A 20,881-nucleotide genomic window follows, 5' to 3' on the forward strand; every position below is an offset into this window, starting at 1 on the left:
TGTGTCAGATCTTTTTCATAATAATCATAAAACATGAGAACCTTTGTTTTTGCCAACTTGACCAATGAGAAAACAAACTGAAACTCACAGAGGTCAGTCAAATACCTCAAGGCTACTGAGCCAGTAAGTGGCAGACGCCTGACCCAATTAGAATCTTTCTAACATGGAAGGTCATGCTTCTAACTGCTCTGGTAGTGTGCCTCCTGGTCCATCCATGCGTCTTTCCTGTTGACTATTTCCTTTGACTAATGAAATAAAGTTAACAGACCAGAATTATTTGTATAAACACCAGGGCTCCCATCTGGCTCAAGTTGTTCAAATGCTAGATGGCAAAATTCTCTGATGCATTTCCCTCCCCCCCCCCCCCCAGAGTGACATGTGCTTTATGAGTACAGGAGAGATGGTGGGAAGATCCACGGACCTTCCTACCATCAGGAAGGTCTTCTGAGTCTGAACATTGGTGCTGTGCATGCTAGGCTGAACCACTATGTTGACTGCATGATTTGTATGCAAAGACGCCCACCAAGGGCATGTGCCTGACCATGGGGCCTGACCTCCAGCCTGTGCTCCAGATAGTTTCCAAATTCCTAGGATAGGAATATTCAAGATCCCAGAGTAAGATCTCCAAATTCTTAGGAATTCTTGAAATGATAATCATTCCATGTTTTTTCCCAAATTGTATTTATATATTTTTAGGTGATAATGATGATCCTAAAAGTTTTCCATAATAATAAATAGTATATCATTTTTTGTAATAGATATGCTAAAAATTTCAGAGGTTTTCTATTTAAAAAAACCTCAAACATATCTATTGCAATAACATGAAAAATGATCTCCACTAAAAGAGGGGAACATTACCACGAAATAAATGCCAAATCAAAGCCATTTTAAAAATTGAAGTTGATATAAAAATATTTACTATTTAAAAGATATTATTCTTAAGATGAAATTTTAAAACAAAGCATTTAATAACTAGGCTTTCAAAAGCATAGTACCTAAGGTGGGCATTAGGATTTGCTTCACAGAAGCTCCCATCCTTTTTTAATGATGAAAATCTTTGATTTGCTTGCCTGGATCCTGGTCTGGCCATTGAAATCTATGTTACAGTGGAGAATTAGAATACTTTTTCCCAATTTCTTGACTAATTTTTCTTGGGATTCAGGAAAACATAGATTTTTTTTTCCTGAGAAATACAGGGAATTGCAGCTGGGACCATGCTAAGAAAGGGGGCATATTTTTCTTCTAAAGCAACTTTCTCAGCTACAAAGCTGTGTCCATGCAGAGGATGTTTATTGAATTCACAAAAATGTATGTATAAACTATTTTACCTGTCAGCTTTGAAGGACCTCAAGGGCACCAGAAAAGTAGCCTTAAGTAATTTAGGAGCCACATAAATATCTTTACATATTGCAAAGCCATTGGCAAATGCCCTTGATTCACTCAATCATGTAGAAAAGCTGGAGGAAACTATGAGTTAAGTAAAAATGTTTTTACGAGTACTTCTCAACTATTGCTTTAGTCCTGGCCTACCTAGACATTATCAATATCAGTTATCCACTGATATTAATCTGGGTTTTGGCAAATCATTTTCCCTGCCCTGCCCCCATTCATGTCTTAAATACATTATATAGGCCATTATTATGTAACATGTGTTTACACATATTATGTTGAGAGTAATGAAAAGGGACTGATACATATTTTAAGTATCTACAATGTACCAAACACTATCCACATCTTTCAAATATGCTTTACCAACCCTGAAGTAATCCTATAGGACAGGTATTAACCTATTTTCCATAGGTTAAGAAAAATAAGGCTCAAAGCTATAATCAACAGCTATACTGTTGGTAAGTAACACAGCCTAGAAATTATAGTCCAACTTTAAAACAAATCCATGTTCTTGATGCCACAGCATACTGCAAGGTGTAAAATGATGGCAAGTCATAATAGCTGCTGGCTACCATGGCCCAGGGGAAAGGGTTGGTACCAGGCAGACCGGCTGCTCCACGAGGACTAACCGTGCTATCCTCAGGGTAATAAGACCTTCCCCTGTGCACACAGGGTAATAAGACCATTCCCCATGCACATTTAAATAATAACGGGAGTTTTTACTACTCTTATTTGAAAAAAAAAAAATATATATATATATATACATATATAATCAATTTGGAAGTAGAATATACATTTTTAGGAAAGGAATTAAAAGAATCATTGTAAACACAATACAAAGAGGTTTGTCTTACCTTTAAATATTTCACCAGTTTCTGAATTTGCCAATATTCAGATGACAAATCTGCATTTGCTTCCTGACGACGATCAGGTGGTTCTTCATCTTCCTCATTCTCTGAGGAGCTGTCACTAAGAATTTCCTCAATCTTCTCAGCACTCTTACTAAGAACAGTAACAACCACCACATATAATAAACATATTTATGCTACAAAATGGATGTGGTTATAATCATTAATATTTCAGCAATATGAACATAAGCAATGTATAAGGTACCAATACCTTCTGAGTTCTAAAGATCTTTGCTAAGATCTAAGCAAGGAGATGAATAAATCCCTGTCTCTGTACCAGGTGCAGTTCATTATTATTGCTTTGTATGCAATAATAATAAAGAAAATAGTAAGAAATGAACAAAGGCATTAAGTATATGTCCTATGGCTGTGCTGTACAAAAAGGCAGCCACAAGTCATAGAAGTTAAATATCTTCTGGTTATTTATGTTTATATTTATTTAAATTTATTGATTGAATCATGTTTATATTTATTTATCAAATTGAAATGAAATACAATTAAAATTTCAGTTTTTCAGTCAAAATAGCCACATTTCAAGCTCTCAACACTCACCTACTATACCAGAAGCTTAGATAGAAACCATTTCTATCATCAGGGAGAGTTCAATTGGGCAGCACTGCAAATGCCCACAGGAAGGGTGTCTCTTTTATGAAAGGGAGTACACTTTGTTCCTCACTGCTCTAGAAGCTTCTAACTCAACATCAGGGCCATGGATACCAGCAAGTTCACTCAAGCTTTCATCACCATATCTAATTCATTCTCATTTTCTCTTTCGCTCCATCCTCTCTTCCCTCCAATCCCCCTGTGTGATCTCTTCTCTCAATGTCTTTCCTCATTCTGTTTTGAAGCAAAGGAGAAAGCATATTTCTAATAATTGCACAGAAGTAACTTTCAAGTTTTATTAATTTTTAAAAAGATCTTCTGTTTATTTATTTGAGAGATAGAGCATGAGCAGGGGATAGGTAGAGCAGGTGGGAGAAGCGGACTCCGTGCTGAACAGGGAGCCTGAAGTGGAGCCAGGGCTTGATCCCAGGATTCTGGGATCATGACCTGAGCTGAAGGCAGATGCTTAACTGACTGACTCACCCAAGCGCCCCTGAGTTTTATAAATTTTTAAGATTTTTTTTTTTTTTGAAAGGTGCTTTTGCACAGAGAGTCATGCAGAATGATGCTCCTGTGCTGTCTGGGCTGCAGTGGAGTGAAACTGAAATCCTGAACTGAAGTGCCTGTTCCAATTCATCAAGCCACATGATGAGTTTCAGTTTAATGTATTCTCTTGTCCAACAAATGTCAGGAACCTGGTTTGGTTCCAGAGCAAAATCTGGTAGATAAGGCTTACTTAAGAACCAATGTAAATTTAACTCAAAGGTCCCAGATTGAAACATATACTAAATAACCTATATCCTCCAGAGAATCTCTAAATGTACTTTCCCTTAGCCTAGCAAGCTCCTGGAGTTAAGAGCAAGGTGCACTGGGTTGACCCAATCACTCTCGAATCATGTTAAAAAAAAAAATCAGTACCTCAAAGGAAAGCTGTTCTCTTTTTCCAATGATGAACCCTTTGACATATAACCTTAAATGGCTTTCCCTATTTTATGAGGTTCCCTTCCGGTCCTGTCCCATAGCAACCATACATTTGGGAGGTAAAAATAAGCAAATCTCAATGTTTCACTGACCTATGAACTCCACCTTAAGAAATACTTCTCTACTACATCATTATATCCACTTAAGAAGAGACATAGAGAAGTTCACATTTTTGTCAGAGTAATGGTTGTTGCTTGGATATACTACCCCTTTACCCTTATCTATTACTCTAGAATTCTCTGACTCACTAAATTTTTTTTTGACTCACTAAAATTTGACTTAAAATTGAAACATGTAAGGCCAAACATTTAGTTTAGGAAAGATGAAGTAGATCTTAAGTACATAAAAATCCTGGATATTATATATAAAACAAACACGATAGGACTCTGACAGGTTGAAAGGAGAAGAAAGACTATTTAAGGATCTACAGACTTGAGGAGCAACACAATGGTGAGTTCCTTGGGTTTTTTGTCTCGTGTATTCCAGATTGGGTACTAGAGAAGATAGTGATGCAGAATTATCAGTGGGCACAGGGAAAAAAGCACCTAAGAAAAGCCTGCTCTTTCTACTCAGAGGACCAGAAAAGGAACAGCTTAACAAGATAGAAAACTTTTAGGCAACAGATGATCTATTCTAGTCAACACCACAGAAAACACTGTGGCTCACCCCCACTTCTGCTAACAATGCTAAGAGAAGAGTGTTCTACCTTTATCAGACTACAACAAAACTCCCTAATCCCTGTGTCAGAAGAGACCTAATGGAGAGTCAGAATTTCCACCAACCCCAACCCCACTGACAAATAAACAGAGTCTCTTCCTCTCTGTTACCCACAGAGACCTAGTCAGAGCTTGAACTTCCATTACCAGTTAAAAATGATGAGAAGCCCCTCGCTCACCTCCCCAAGTTGTCAATGAAGGCCTAATTGAAAATTTGTAATTTCCTTCTCTAACCTGAGGAGACAATACACATCTTATTCCACCAATGTGATGTAGGAGGAAACCTGCTAAAACATAAAATTTAAATAAGATTCAGAAAAATTAAGAGAATCATAGAATCTCAAACATTATTAAAACCTAAAAATTACCCATTCTTTTACCATGCTCCAAAAGGTAATAGATAAAAAAGACATTCATGGAAGAAAGGGTTAGAGAGAATGGAGAGAAAGAAAACCAAAACCAAAACAAACAAAAACAATGAACAGAAAAAAATATATATATAATGACAAACTTAAGCCCTAACATAATAATGACATTAAAGGTAAAAGTTCTAAATACACCAATTAAAAGAATTTAACTTACTGTACCAAAAAGAAAAAGAAAAGAGAATCAACCAAATGCTACCTACATGGAACTCATTTCAAATGTAATGATATAATATCATTAGTTTGAAAGAAAAAGAGGAAAAAAACCCACCATGTAAACAATCAAAAGAAAGCAGAAGTGTCTATAAAATAATCTGATTAGGTAGACATCAATAAAAAGAAAATGACAAGGCATATAGAGGAACATTACATAATGACAGAGACATATCAATCCCAAATATGTACACACCAAACAGCAGAGCTGCAAAATGCATAAAGCAAAAATAGAACTAAAATGAGAAACAGAAAAATTATACTTAGAGACATCAATACTACTCTCTCATCAATTTGTGGAACAACTGGACTGAAAATAAGCTAGGATATAAAAGAAATCAACACCACCAAACAATATGATTTAATCCACTTTTATAGAATACTCCAACAGCAGCAGGCTCTACATTCTTTTAAGCACCCAAAGACTCTATACCAAGATAGTGTGACCACACAAAACCTCAACAAATTTAAAAGAACTAAAATTATATAGTGTGTGCTCATTGCCCATAATGAAATCAAACAAAAAAAAATCAATAACAAACAGAAGACGAAAAATCTCCAAGAGTCTGGAAACAAACAAACAAAAAATGCACTTGGGTCCAAGAAGCGAGCCTCAAGGGAAATTAAAAAAAAAAAAAAGCCACACTGAACAGAAATTAAAATGAAAATACAACATATCAAAAACTTTTGTACACAGATAACAGCTAACACAGTGCATAAAGGGAATTATATAGCACTAAATGTTTGCATTGGAAAAGAGAAGTCTCAATTCAATAATCTAAACTTAAGTCTAAAGAAACTAGAAAAAAGAATAAAGTAAACCCAATGCAAACAAAAAAGGAAATACTAAAGAGCAGAAATCAGTAAAATTAAAACAGAAAAACAATTTGAAAAATCAGTAACAAAAAGCTGCTTAAAGAAAAGATCAATAAAATTGACAAAACTCTAGTATAACTGACAAGAAAAAGAAAAGACACAAATACCAGTACCAACAATGAAACATGGGATATCACTACAGATCCTGCAGACAACAAAAGAATAATAAGAGAAAACTATGAACAACTATACACACATAAATTTGACAATCTAGATAAAATGGACCGTTCTTTTAAAGTATAAACTATCACAACTTGCCCAATATGAAACACATAATTTGAATAGCACAATTATTAAGAGAATTTAATTCACAATTAAAAAACCCAAAACAGAAGTCTTTAGACCCAGATAGCTTCACTGTAGAATTTTACCACACAGAAGAACACCAAATTTTATATGATCTCTTCTAGAAAATAGAATAGGAGGGAACTCATTTTACAAAGCCTGATATCAAACCAAAGACAGTGCAAACAAAAACAAAAACCAATACAATACTCTCAAGATTGTGGATGCAAAAATTCTTAACATAATATTAAGCACATGTAATTCAGCTACCTATAAATAGGATGAGTGCACTATGACCAAGTGGGGTTACTACAGAGATGCAAGGCTGATTTGGTATTCAAAAATCAATCAGTGTAATCAACCACACTAACAGCCTATAGAAGAAAAATGACATGATTATACAATTGATGTAGAAAAAAGATTTGACCAAAATGAACACCCAAATGTGAATAAAAATGTTCAGAAAACCAAGAACAGAAGGGACCTTTATCAACTTGATAAAGAATATTTGTACAAAAACCTACACCATCATCATACTTAATGGTGAAAGACTAAATACTTTTCCCTTAAGATTGAGAACAAACAAGGCTATTGTTCACTTTGATCACTGCTGACCAATACAGCACTGGAACTTCCACTTCTAGTTGTAAATCTAAGAAAAAATACACAAGACTTGTATGCTGAAAACCATAAAACATTAGTGAAAGTAATCAAATACTTAAATAAACCGAGATATATAATATTCATGGATTGGAAGAGTCTACATAGTAAAAATATCAATTCTTCCCAAATTAATAGATATTTAATGTAATTTCCAAGAAAATCATCAGTGATTTTTTTCTGTTGGAGATATAGCAAGATTATTCTAAAATTTATGCAGAAAGGAAAGGAACTAGAATAACTAAAAGCAATTTTTGAAAAAAAAAAAAGTGAGAGAAATCACTTTTCCAGACTTCAAAATTTACTATACAGCTACAGTAATACAGATTGTGTGGTAGTGGTAAGGGGCTAGATGAAAAGAAAAAAATCAGTGGAATAGAACAGATACCCAGAATAGCCCCACATATGTACACCGAACTGATTTTGAAGAAAGATACAAAAGTAATTCAATGGTGGAAAGATAACCTTTTCATTAAATAGTGCTGGAGAAATTGGACCTCCACTTAAAAAAAAACAAAGCAAACAAAAAAACAACAACAACTAAATCTTGACCAAAGTCTCACACTAAAAATAAGAAAAAGGCCATAGGCTTTATAATGTAAAACTATAAACATTTTTAGAAAAAATAGGTGATAATCTTAAGGACCAAGGGCTTCATGAGGACTTCTTAGACATGACATCAAAAATACAACCCATACAGGAACCTGGGTAGCTCAGTCAGTTGAGCATCCGTCTCTTGGTTTGGGCCCAGGTCACAATCTCAGGGATGTAAGATTGAGCCCTGCACAGGGTCTGCCTGCTTGAGACTCTCTCCCTCTCCCCTTCTCTTCCCCATGCACTCTCTCTCTCTTTATCTCTAAAATAAACATATTAAAAATAAAAACAAAACAACCCATAAAAGAAAACATTGATAAATTGAACCTCATCAATAGTAAAACGTTATTCTATGAGAGAGACTCTATAAAAAGGATGAGAAAACAACTTACAGGGAGAAGGAAATATTTGCATACTACATATTCAATCAAGGATATCCAGAATAAAGAACTCTCGAAACTCAACATTTAAAAAGTGATCTGATTAGAACATAAAAAACAAAAGACAAAGAGACATTTCACTAGAGAATATATATGGATGGCAATAAGCCCATGAAAAGATGTTCAACATCACTAGCCATTAGGGAAATGCTAAGACCATGATGAAATAATACTATACATCTTGTAGAATAGCTCAAAACCAAAACCAAAAAAAAGTTTGGATGCAAAGGCAAGGATGAGGATAAACTCAGTTTCCCCTAAGTGTTTGATGGGAACTAAATGGTACAGCCAGTCTGGAAAAGTTAGATAGTTTCTTAAAAAGCTACACAATTATTATGTGTCAGCAATTGGGCATTTATCTTAGAGAAATGAAAACTTCATCCATATAAAAGCCTTTATATGATTGTTCATAGCATCTTTATTTTTAATATCCAAAAGCTGCAAACAATGAAAATGCTCCCAATAGGTGAATAATTAAATAAATGATGGTACAACCACACCATGGAATGCTACTCAGCAAAAATAATTAATAAATAAATAAATAAATAAATAAATAAATAAAAAAAAAACGATTGCACTATGAACATATGCAACAACTTAGATGGATCTTAGGGGTATTATAGTGATGAAAACAAAGTCAATATCAAAAGTGTATAATTCCATTTACATGATATTCCCAAAATGATAAAATTATAGAAGTGGATAACAGGTTAATGGTTGCCAGGAGTTAGGATTATAGGGAAGAGGTGTGGGCATAACTATAAAGAGGTGGCAAGAGTGGCTTCCCAGTGGTGATGGAACCCTTCCACACACTGACTGACATGGTCATCACACACATCTACATGGAATAAAGTGATAGAAAATGATACATGCACATTATATCAATATCAGTCTCCTGGTTTCAGTGCTGTAGGATAGTTATGCAAGATGCAACCACTGGGAGAAGCTAGGTGAAGGGTATGAGATTCCTCTGTACTATATTTGCAGCATTCTGTGAATCTGTAATTAATTCAAAATAAAAAGTTTTAAAAATAGTCAAATAAATCAAATAATTTATTATGTTGAACCCAAGAATATAGGATTAATGTAGTAGGGTGTCTTAAAGTTTCTTCTTTTTCTGTGTGCACAAACTTTATAATGTGAAATGTCTGCATTTCTTCCCACTACTACCCCAAACTTACTAACAAAAGTAGCTGACCCTCCTCCACATATGCCGCTTTTGTTGTCAAAATGAAAATGGAGTCAGAAGTTTACTAGCCTTCTATTGATGGCTGTTTTTTAAAATATTTTATTTATTTATTCATGAGACACAGAAAGAGAGAGAGAGGCAGAGACATAGGCAGTGGAAGAAGCAGGCTCCATGCAGGGAGCCCGATGTGGGACTAGATCCCGGGACTCCAGGATCACACCCTGGGCCGAAGGCGGCGCTAAACCGCTGAGCCACCCGCGCTGCCCTGATGGCTGTTTTAATGAGAAATAACATCTATCACTTTAGGATTGGCAGTGCCACCAGTGATGAGTAAAATGAGGCTCAGGAAGATGACTTACCCTTGCTATGATAGGATTGTTCAAAAGTAAGAGATCAGCAAAGAGCCCAGTTCTCCTATCACTCAACTCATGGCAATTAGCATTAAATTCATTTGTTTACAGAGAGTTAACTAGTACCAATAGATGCCTGTGTTTCAAGGAACTCTTCACTAAAAGGATATCTTGCAAATATATTCAAAGAAATTCAGTATTATCATTTTTATAACTAGTCAATACTAGTTGGTCCAAGGGTCCAGTAGAGGACCCCGATGTAATGATAAGAACACCAGAAATTTGCATGCTATCTAGCCCACTGGGTAAAGGGTGGCTTTAAAGGATGGTTCCTTTTAATAGATACGTACCGAACTAACTGTGCTCTTCCAGGTGAAACAGGTGGTCCTGACCTTTCAAGTCTTCCTCTATGTTTTTTCTCTTGAGTGTCTCTTAGTAAGCTTTTGTGCCTAAAAATATATTAACATTTTAAAATTAACTTATTGTGGATTGATAGGAAATTAAAAATAGAAATGTACCTAAAGATTTCATCATTTTCATGCACCCGTGTGACATGTTTTCCTAATACAGAAAATAACTGTATGAGTTCCAGCCTCATCTGACACCTGGAATGTCCCTTCAGTCTTTCAGGCACATTTTGGCCAGTATTTCTTTTATAAGGACCAAGTACTAGGAACTGTCACTCTGCAGGCCCCTTCACTCGGAGCCTTCTACTCTGGGCACATCCTGCCCTGGGTGAAAGTTGCCTGGTTACTTCCCTTCCCCACCCGACTCTGCCACAGGGCCTGGATCTGGTTTTCCAGGGATTCCCAGGTTTAGCGTGGTCCTTGGCACATAGTGGGTTTTCATTACATAGTGGCTAGGTAAACTCATAACTGAAAAATGCCAGGACGTGGGAAGAGTGGTATTTTAAGATTCACCTTCCAGCATAACAGAGCAGCCTGTGTATTTGTCATTTTCATACTCCTTCAGATAGGAGTCACAGAGATCAAACACCTCAAAATTGATGAGAATTAGAGGAACAAGAGCATCTCCTTTTTCCCCAGGACTCCTTCCATCTGCTCTCTGGGTTTGCTGGCAACATGTACTCACTCCGTGGTTCTCAGAATCCCTGCAAGTGAGGGTCCCCTGTGACCAGCTGGGAGCCACTTCTTGCTTTACCCAATCGGGGACCGCATGGAACATTAAAAATAGGCTGAAATTTGTAAGCTATATGCTAATTTAAAAAGTGTCCTTGGCATCTCCGACTGCCGGCTTTTATGAAACACAGGGCCTTAATCTGTGCTTAGGTACCTATTTAAAGACGTCCCTAAGTGGAACTCGTTTTGTATGTCAGACATTCTTTAAATTAGTGTCCGCTTCACTTAAGCCTGTTAATATTTTGGAGGCTCTAGCCTTTCTGTGGTATTTACTTAAAGTTCTGTTAATAGATAAGATGCTGTCTCTATCAAGATTTCCCTGATTCACTTCACATAATTTTAATCATTCTAAATTCACCTAGCACTTAACTTCTTCAGGTCCCTACCACTGCGTTTACATTGCCCGTGAGATTCCTCCATGTCTTTTATCATCTTTTTCACGTGATATTAGCCCTGACCTACCAATTGAGTCAATGGTGCTCTTGCCTTCCCTTCTGGTGCCCACACATAAGCCGTATTCACGCCAAATACTTCTACTTGGAATATGAAGAGCAGGGAGGGACTGACTTGTATTATGGAGGGACATGTCAACATCTACTCTGGACTTTCTCCCATGACATAAACTAACAACTAGGCAAATGTGGTTACTGAGGATGTATCAGAGAAGCCCTCATGCAAATTTCTACATACTTTTTGAAATCAACAGTGGCCTTCCAGTTTAAAGTTGGCTCTAATCTCTTGGTCATTTGAAACTTCCCGAAGTTAATTTGGTTCTTCTCTAGTATATTCTTGCTTGAAGCAAGAAAAGCTTTAGGAAGGGCGTCTGCTTCTTCCTTCTTAGGTACCTCCTTAGGCTCTTCATTTTCTTTTTTCCATTCTTCAGTGAATCTAATATCCTTTATGTACAAAAAAAACAGTAATTTTTACAATGACATCACTTCTGAATTGTTTTGTGCTATCTGAAAATTAAAAAGTGATAACTTCAGAAAATGAAGTCTCTGATGCCTCTAACTTGTGTTGCTTAGTGACACACACTAGAGAAGGGCCACTTCAGGACTCAGGTCTCTACTGGAGTGACGTTGCCAGAAATGTGATGTTCCTAAGCTCCCCTCCCCACTGCAGCACACACAGATACAACAGCAGGGTTAGACCTACTCACTCCTCACTACTGCCAGACAGATCTAAACTCAAGGGCTGCCTGGGTGGTTCAGTGGTTGAGTGTCTGTCTTTGGCTCAGGGTGTGATCCTGGGGTCCCAGGATTGAGTTCCACATCAGGCTCCCCGCAAGGGGCCTGCTTCTCCCTCTGCCTATGTCTCTGCCTCTCTCTGTGTGTCTTTCATGAATAAATAAAATCTTTTAAAAAAATATCTAAACTCAGATGCTATATTGACTGGGACACATCATGTATAAATTTCTGAAACAAAGGATTAAAAGCATATTTTGCAGTTAGCCAGAGATAAAAGACACATGACAGAGGAAGTCATTATATTTAAAAGACACATGACAGAGGAAGAAATATAATTATTAAAAAAGACTTATCAGAAACAATGCAAGCCAAAGGAAAAGAGAATGACATCTTTAAAATATTTTTTTTTAAAAAAGACCTGCCAACCCAAAATTCTAAATAGAGATTAAAAAAAAAAAAAAGCTTTCAAAAATAAGGGCAAAATAAAGACTTTCATAGATGATCAAAACCAGAGAATTCTTGTTCACTTCCGGAAGGCCTGTGCTAAAGAAATGGCGATGAAGTTCTTCATTCAGAAGGAATAACATACCAGAAAGAGGACTATACCACATCTATACAAAGAAATGAAAATCTGTAGAAATGGTAAAAATATAAAAGACTCCTCATATTATTTTTAATCATTCTAAAATGTAATTGATTCTCTAATGTAAAAATAGTATCGTTGTGTTGAGGGGTTAATAGCATACAAAAGTAAAATGCATGACAATAGTGCCAAGGGTAGGGAGAGGCACTGAAGGTTACTGTGGTAAGTTCTTAAAGTCTTTGTGAAATGGTAAGACAGTATTTAAAGGTGGGTAGGATAAATTAGAGATATACATTATGAGCCCTAGGGCAGTCACCATGAAACTTTTAAGAAGCATAACTGACAAAAAGCGTAAATAAAACAATCATTTTTAAAGGCTCAATTAATACAAAAAGGGCAGGAAAAGAGAGAAAAAATAACAAAGAACAAATGAGACAAAAAAGAAACAAGTAGCAAATTAGTAAATTTAAATTCAAATCAATCCCTAGTTACATTAAATAAAAATGATTTAAAACTTCAGTTAAAAGAAACTGGATTGAATTGGATGAAAAAGGTATTTAAAAACCCACTTTCCATACGACCAATAATCAAAAAATGCAGGAATGGTTACATTAAAATCAAACAAAATGGACTTAAAAACAAAATATTATCAGACCTAAAAAGGGAGACACATAATGACAGTCAACACAACTCTTATTGTATATTCACCAAACAACAGAACTTCAAAGTACATTTAGAAAAAAATGTAACTACAAAGAAAAATAGATAAGCCCACAATTATGAGACTTCAAAAACTCCTCTTTCAGTAATCAATAAAATAAGCACACAAAAATTAATAATATAGAGAACTGAGCAATACTATCAATTACATTGACAAAACTGACAATTATAGAACATACTACCCAATGGCAGCAGGACACATACTCCTCTCGAACAAAAAAGAAATCACCAAAATTGACCACATTTTGGTCCATAAAACAAACATCTACAAAGCTAAAAGGACTAAAATCATATGAAAAAAAAAAAAAAAAACCTTCTCTTAATTCAATGGAATTAAACCAGAAACCAGTAAAAGAAAGATAACTAGAAAATCTTCAGATATATTAATGTGCCTGAAAACATATCAAAATCTATGGGATGTAGTTCATGTAGTGTTCATATAGAAATTTACAGGATAAAACTTTATAGTAGAAAAAATAAAGGTCTCAAATGAATGGCTAAACTTCCAAATTAAGAGATTAAATAAGAGCAAATTAAACCCAAAAAAATCAGAAGGAAAATAAAATCATCAAGAGCAGAAATCAAATAAAAAGGAAAGCAGCCAAAAAAATCAATGAAACAAATAACTGTTCTTTAAATAAAATCAACCACTTCTTTCCAGATTAATCAAGAATAAAAAGAGAGAAGACTCAAATGATCCATATCAGAATTGAAAGAGCAGTCATCACAAAAGATCTTCCAGACATTAAAGGATAATAATGGAATGCCATACTTGATGCCAATAAATTAGATAAGTTGGATAAAATGTAAGAATTCACTGAAACACACAAACTACCAAGGCTCAAGAAGAAGAAACTGGACTAGCTCTATATCTATTAAAGAAATCAAATTCTCAATATAAAAACATTCCAATAAAGAAAGCTACAGGCACAGATGGCTTCACTGGTGAATTGTATCAAATATTTAAGAAAGGAATAATATCTAATTTGTATGAAGAATTCTAGAAAGAAGAAAAGTAAGTGAATATTTCCCAATTCATTTTCTGAGGCCACATTACCCAGCTACCAACACCAGATAAAGATGTTAAAAAATAACTACTAACCCATACCTTTCATGATTATAGATGCAAATATCCTCAGTAAAATACTATCAAATTTCATCCAGTAATGTCAAATAGGGTAAGACATAATGATGAATTGGGATTTACTCCAGAATTACTCAAAAAAGTCATCAACAGACAAAAGAAGGATAATCGTGCAATCATCTCAAGAAATGCAATAAAATCACCACCTCAAAGCAGCAATGGGCTCATCTCCCATGGGTTAAGTGGAGGCCCCATGGGAAGCATGTAAGAAGGCACTCTCCCTCCCTATCAGCCAAGGTAGCGTCAGCAGAGGCTTCATAGGAACTGAACTTCCACCCCTGTCCAATGGTAATGAAGCATACTATTCCACCAGAGTTGTCAATGGAAAGTGAAGAACTCAGATCTTGCAGGACCTCCAGACTCCACCAGCAAAGTACCAGAGAAGGCCTGCTAAAACAAAAGATCTAAATAAAATCCATAGTTTCACAACATAATGCCCCAAATGTCCAAGACAATAAAAGATCATTCATCCTACCAAGAACCAGAAAGATCACAACTTGAATGAGAAAGGATAATGTAGGAATAATGTTTATACCAAGATGAAATAGATGTTGGAATAATTTGATATGAATTTAAAGCTGCCATCATAAAAATGCTTCAGTGAGCAATTTTCAAGACTTAAAACAAACTAAAAAGCCTCAACAAGTAAATAAAAGACATGAAGAAGAACCAAAAAGAAATTTTTTTATTTTATTTTTATTTATTTTTTTTTATTTTTTTTTTTCAAAAAGAAATTTTGAAACTGAAATTTATGAACCAAAAAAAAAAAAAAAAAAAAAAACCTCACTGGATAGGCCTAACAATATGATGGAGAGGACAGAGGGGAAGAATCCATGACCTTCCATGAAATTACTCAGTATGAATAAAGAAGGGAAAATTCATTGCAAAAAAAAATGATAGAACCTCAAGATCTGTGAGGCCACAACAAAACTTCCAAAATTCATGTCATCAGAGTAACAGAAAGAGAAGAGGAAGGGAGTCAGACTAAAAATGTATTCTAACAAGATTTGAAATTTTCTCAAACTTGGAAAAAGACATAAATCTAAGATTCAAGAAGCTGAGGAAACCCTAAACAAACAAACAAAGTTATCCATGCCAAGACACACACACAAAAATCAAACTCGACAAACTAAAGACAAGGAAAATTCTTAACAGCCATGAGACATAAACAATATTTTGCTTTTAAGAGGAAAACAATTAAAATAATAACAGATAATCATGGAAGCCAGAAGAAACATTTTTTAAACACTGGAAGTAAAGAATTGTCAGCCTGGGATACTATATCCAGTGAAAATATTCCTTCAGAAATGAAGGGGAGGTCAAGAAATTCTCAGATGAGGGAAAATGAAGAGAAGCTGTCATCAACAAACTTAACCTAAAAGAGTAAGTTCTTAAACAGAAAGACTATGATAAAAGAAGAAACTTGCAACAGCAAAAAAAGAAAAACAATGGAAAAGAATAAAAGTGTAGGTAAATACAAAAGACATTCATTCTGCTTTTGAGTTTTTTAAATGAAGTTTGATGTTTGAAGCAAAACATAATGCTGTCTTATACAGTTAGCAATGAATATGGAGGAAATAAAGACAATTACAAATGAGAGAGGTAAAGGGACTTAAAAGAAGATACTTTTTTTTTTTTTTTGGTTACTAAAATTGTATTTATTTTTTCAGTCCCATCAGTGTAATAGTATTATAGCTTTTGCAAGAAGTTTATGTTGAAAGAGAAATGACATAAATTCTCATAGTATATTTGTAAAGAAAGACTATGCTGACAGTTTTTTTGTGTGACATCTCAGGGAGTTGCAAGGGATTAAGTCATACACAATTATTGTTTGAAGGCGACATGGTTTCTGTACTTTGCTCAAACTGGTATAATGTCAAATAGTAGATTATAATTGATTACATAGGTATATATGGTACAATACTCATAGTAACCACAAACATGCAAAATCTTTACAAAGAGGTACATTCAAAACACTATGGATAGAGGAGCAAGATGGCGGAAGAGTAGGGTCTCCAAATCACCTGTCTCCACCAAACTACCTAGAAAACCTTCCAATCATCCTGAAAATCTATGAATTCGGCCTGAGATTTAAAGAGAGACCAGCTGGAATGCAACAGTGAGAAGAGTTCGCGCTTCTATCAAGGTAGGAAGACGGGGAAAAAGAAATAAAGAAACAAAGGCCTCCAAGGGGGAGGGGCCCCGCGAGGAGCCGGGCTGAGGCCGGGGCAGGTGTCCCCAGGACAGGAGAGCCCCGTCCCGGAGGAGCAGGAGCTGCACCGACCTTCCCGGGGGAAAGGGGATCCAGGGGGTGGAGCAGGACCCAGGAGGGCGGGGATGCCCTCGGGTTCCCCGGGACAGGAACAGAGCAACTGCGCACCCAGGAGAGTGCGCCGAGCTCCCTAAGGGCTGCAGCGCGCACGGCGGGACCCGGCGGGACCGGAGCAGCCAGGAGGGGCTCAGGCGGCGGCTCCGCGGAGGGGGCTGCGGGGCGGGAGCAGCTCGGAGGGGCTCGGGCAGAGGAAGAGGCTCCGTGCGGAGGGGGCTGCGCGGTTCCAGGAGCAGCTCGGAGGGGCTCGGGCGGCAGCTCCGGGGAGGGGGCTGCGCAGCCCGGGAGCTCGAATCCAACAGCGCAGGCACCGGAGCACAGGGCGCCGGGACACAGCCCAGGATCCGGCCTCCCCCGGGACAGGCAGAGGCCGGGAGGGCCCAGGACAGCGAGGACGCTCCTGCCCCGAATGAGCAGATCAGCGGCCCCGCCCCGGAGCCTCCAGGCCCTGCAGACGGAGTTCCTGCCAGAGCTGAATCCAAGTTTCCAGAGCTGCCCCGCCACTGGGGCTGTTCCTCCTGCGGCCTCACGGGGTAAACAACCCCCACTGAGCCCTGCACCAGGCAGGGGCACAGCAGCTCCCCCAACTGCTAACACCTGAAAATCAGCACAACAGGCCCCTCCCCCAGAACACCAGCTAGACGGACAACTTCCAGGAGAAGCCAAGGGACTTAAAGTACACAGAATCAGAAGATACTCCCCTGTGGTTCTTTTTTTGTTTTTTGTTTTGTTTTTGTTTTGTTTTGCTTTTTGATTTGTTTCCTTCCCCCACCCCCTTTTTTTCTCCTTTCTTTTTCTTTCTCTTTTTCTTCCTTTTTTTTTTCGTTTTTTTTCTTACCTTTTTTTTCTTTCTCTTTTCTTTCCTTCTTTCTCTCCTCTCTTTTTCTCTTTTACCCAATACAACTTGCTTTTGGCCACTCTGCACTGAGCAAACTGACTAGAAGGAAAACCTCACCTCAAAAGAAAGAATCAGAAACAGTCCTCTCTCCCACAGAGTTACAAAATCTGGATGACAATTCAATGTCAGAAAGCCAATTCAGAAGCACTATTATACACCTACTGGTGGGTCTAGAAAAAAGTATAAAGGACTCAAGAGACTTCATGACTGCAGAATTTAGAGCTAATCAGGCAGAAATTAAAAATCAATTGAATGAGATGCAATCCAAACTAGAAGTCCTAACGATGAGGGTTAACGAGGTGGAAGAACGAGTGAGTGACATAGAAGACAAGTTGATAGCAAAGAGGGAAACTGAGGAAAAAAGAGACAAACAATTAAAAGACCATGAAGATAGATTAAGGGAAATAAACGACAGCCTGAGGAAGAAAAACCTACGTTTAATTGGGGTTCCCGAGGGCGCCGAAAGGGACAGAGGGCCAGAATATGTATTTGAACAAATTCTAGCTGAAAACTTTCCTAATCTGGGAAGGGAAACAGGCATTCAGATCCAGGAAATAGAGAGATCCCCCCCTAAAATCAATAAAAACCGTTCAACACCTCGACATTTAATTGTGAAGCTTGCAAATTCCAAAGATAAAGAGAAGATCCTTAAAGCAGCAAGAGACAAGAAATCCCTGACTTTTATGGGGAGGAGTATTAGGGTAACAGCAGACCTCTCCACAGAGACCTGGCAGGCCAGAAAGGGCTGGCAGGATATATTCAGGGTCCTAAATGAGAAGAACATGCAACCAAGAATACTTTATCCGGCAAGGCTCTCATTCAAAATGGAAGGAGAGATAAAGAGCTTCCAAGACAGGCAGCAACTAAAAGAATATGTGACCTCCAAACCAGCTCTGCAAGAAATTTTAAGGGGGACTCTTAAAATTCCCCTTTAAGAAGAAGTTCAGTGGAACAGTCCACAAAAACAAAGACTGAATAGATATCATGATGACACTAAACTCATATCTCTCAATAGTAACTCTGAATGTGAACGGGCTTAATGACCCCATCAAAAGGCGCAGGGTTTCAGACTGGATAAAAAAGCAGGACCCATCTATTTGCTGTCTACAAGAGACTCATTTTAGACAGAAGGACACCTACAGCCTGAAAATAAAAGGTTGGAGAACCATTTACCATTCGAATGGTCCTCAAAAGAAAGCAGGGGTAGCCATCCTTATATCAGATAAACTAAAATTTACCCCAAAGACTGTAGTGAGAGATGAAGAGGGACACTATATCATACTTAAAGGATCTATTCAACAAGAGGACTTAACAATCCTCAATATATATGCTCCGAATGTGGGAGCTGCCAAATATATACATCAATTATTAACCAAAGTGAAGAAATACTTAGATAATAATACACTTATACTTGGTGACTTCAATCTAGCTCTTTCTATACTCGATAGGTCTTCTAAGCACAACATCTCCAAAGAAACGAGAGCTTTAAATGATACACTGGACCAGATGGATTTCACAGATATCTACAGAACTTTACATCCAAACTCAACTGAATACACATTCTTCTCAAGCGCACATGGAACTTTCTCCAGAATAGACCACATATTGGGTCACAAATCGGGTCTGAACCGATACCAAAAGATTGGGATTGTCCCCTGCATATTCTCGGACCATAATGCCATGAAATTAGAACTAAATCACAACAAGAAGTTTGGAAGGACCTCAAACACATGGAGGTTAAGGACCATCCTGCTAAAAGATAAAAGGGTCAACCAGGAAATTAAGGAAGAATTAAAAAGATTCATGGAAACTAATGAGAATGAAGATACAACCGTTCAAAATCTTTGGGATGCAGCAAAAGCAGTCCTAAGGGGGAAATACATCGCAATACAAGCATCCATTCAAAAACTGGAAAGAACTCAAATACAAAAGCTAACCTTACACATAAAGGAGCTAGAGAAAAAACAGCAAATACATCCTACACCCAAGAGAAGAAGGGAGCTAATAAAGATTCGAGCACAACTCAACGAAATCGAGACCAGAAGAACTGTGGAACAGATCAACAGAACCAGGAGTTGGTTCTTTGAAAGAATTAATAAGATAGATAAACCATTAGCCAGCCTTATTAAAAAGAAGAGAGAGAAGACTCCAATTAATAAAATCATGAATGAGAAAGGAGAGATCACTACCAACACCAAGGAAATACAAACGATTTTAAAAACATATTATGAACAGCTATACGCCAATAAATTAGGCAATCTAGAAGAAATGGACGCATTCCTGGAAAGCCACAAACTACCAAAACTGGAACAGGAAGAAATAGAAAACCTGAACAGGCCAATAACCAGGGAGGAAATTGAAGCAGTCATCAAAAACCTCCCAAGACACAAGAGTCCAGGGCCAGATGGCTTCCCAGGGGAATTTTATCAAACGTTTAAAGAAGAAACCATACCTATTCTCCTAAAGCTGTTTGGAAAGATAGAAAGAGATGGAGTACTTCCAAATTCGTTCTATGAAGCCAGCATCACCTTAATTCCAAAGCCAGACAAAGACCCCGCCAAAAAGGAGAATTACAGACCAATATCCCTGATGAACATGGATGCAAAAATTCTCAACAAGATACTGGCCAATAGGATCCAAAAGTACATTAAGAAAATGATTCACCATGACCAAGTAGGATTTATCCCTGGGACACAAGGCTGGTTCAACACCCGTAAAAAAATCAATGTGATTCATCATATCAGCAAGAGAAAAAACAAGAACCATATGATCCTCTCATTGGATGCAGAGAAAGCATTTGACAAAATACAGCATCCATTCCTGATCAAAACTCTTCAGAGTGTAGGGATAGAGGGAACATTCCTCGACATCTTAAAAGCCATCTATGAAAAGCCCACAGCAAATATCATTCTCAATGGGGAAGCACTGGGAGCCTTTCCCCTAAGATCAGGAACAAGACAGGGATGTCCACTCTCACCACTGCTGTTCAACATAGTACTGGAAGTCCTAGCCTCAGCAATCAGAAAACAAAAAGACATTAAAGGCATTCAAATTGGCAAGGAAGAAGTCAAACTCTCCCTCTTCGCCGATGACATGATACTCTACATAGAAAACCCAAAAGTCTCCACCCCAAGATTGCTAGAACTCCTACAGCAATTTGGTAGCGTGGCAGGATACAAAATCAATGCCCAGAAGTCAGTGGCATTTCTATACACTAACAATGAGACTGAAGAAAGAGAAATGAAGGAGTCA

The 20,881-nt window shown here is 37.3% G+C and overlaps 1 protein-coding gene across 8 annotated transcripts in view; it reads right to left on the bottom strand.

Annotated features, from left to right (window-relative positions):
• LOC144309649 (outer dynein arm-docking complex subunit 2-like) overlaps window positions 1-20,881 on the bottom strand; it is a 101,494-nt gene that overhangs the window by 25,071 nt on the left and 55,542 nt on the right. For all 8 annotated transcript variants that reach the window (XM_077890748.1, XM_077890744.1, XM_077890741.1 and 5 more), the window contains 3 exons: window positions 11,459-11,664; window positions 9,980-10,078; window positions 2,244-2,391 (listed from right to left, as the gene is read on the bottom strand). In XM_077890748.1, coding sequence (XP_077746874.1) covers window positions 2,244-2,391; window positions 9,980-10,078; window positions 11,459-11,664 — 453 coding nt within the window. The remainder of the gene's footprint in view (window positions 1-2,243; window positions 2,392-9,979; window positions 10,079-11,458; window positions 11,665-20,881) is intronic.

The sequence above is a fragment of the Canis aureus genome, unplaced genomic scaffold, assembly GCF_053574225.1.
Source record: "Canis aureus isolate CA01 unplaced genomic scaffold, VMU_Caureus_v.1.0 ptg000132l_RagTag, whole genome shotgun sequence".
NCBI classification, from domain to species: Eukaryota; Metazoa; Chordata; class Mammalia; order Carnivora; family Canidae; genus Canis; species Canis aureus.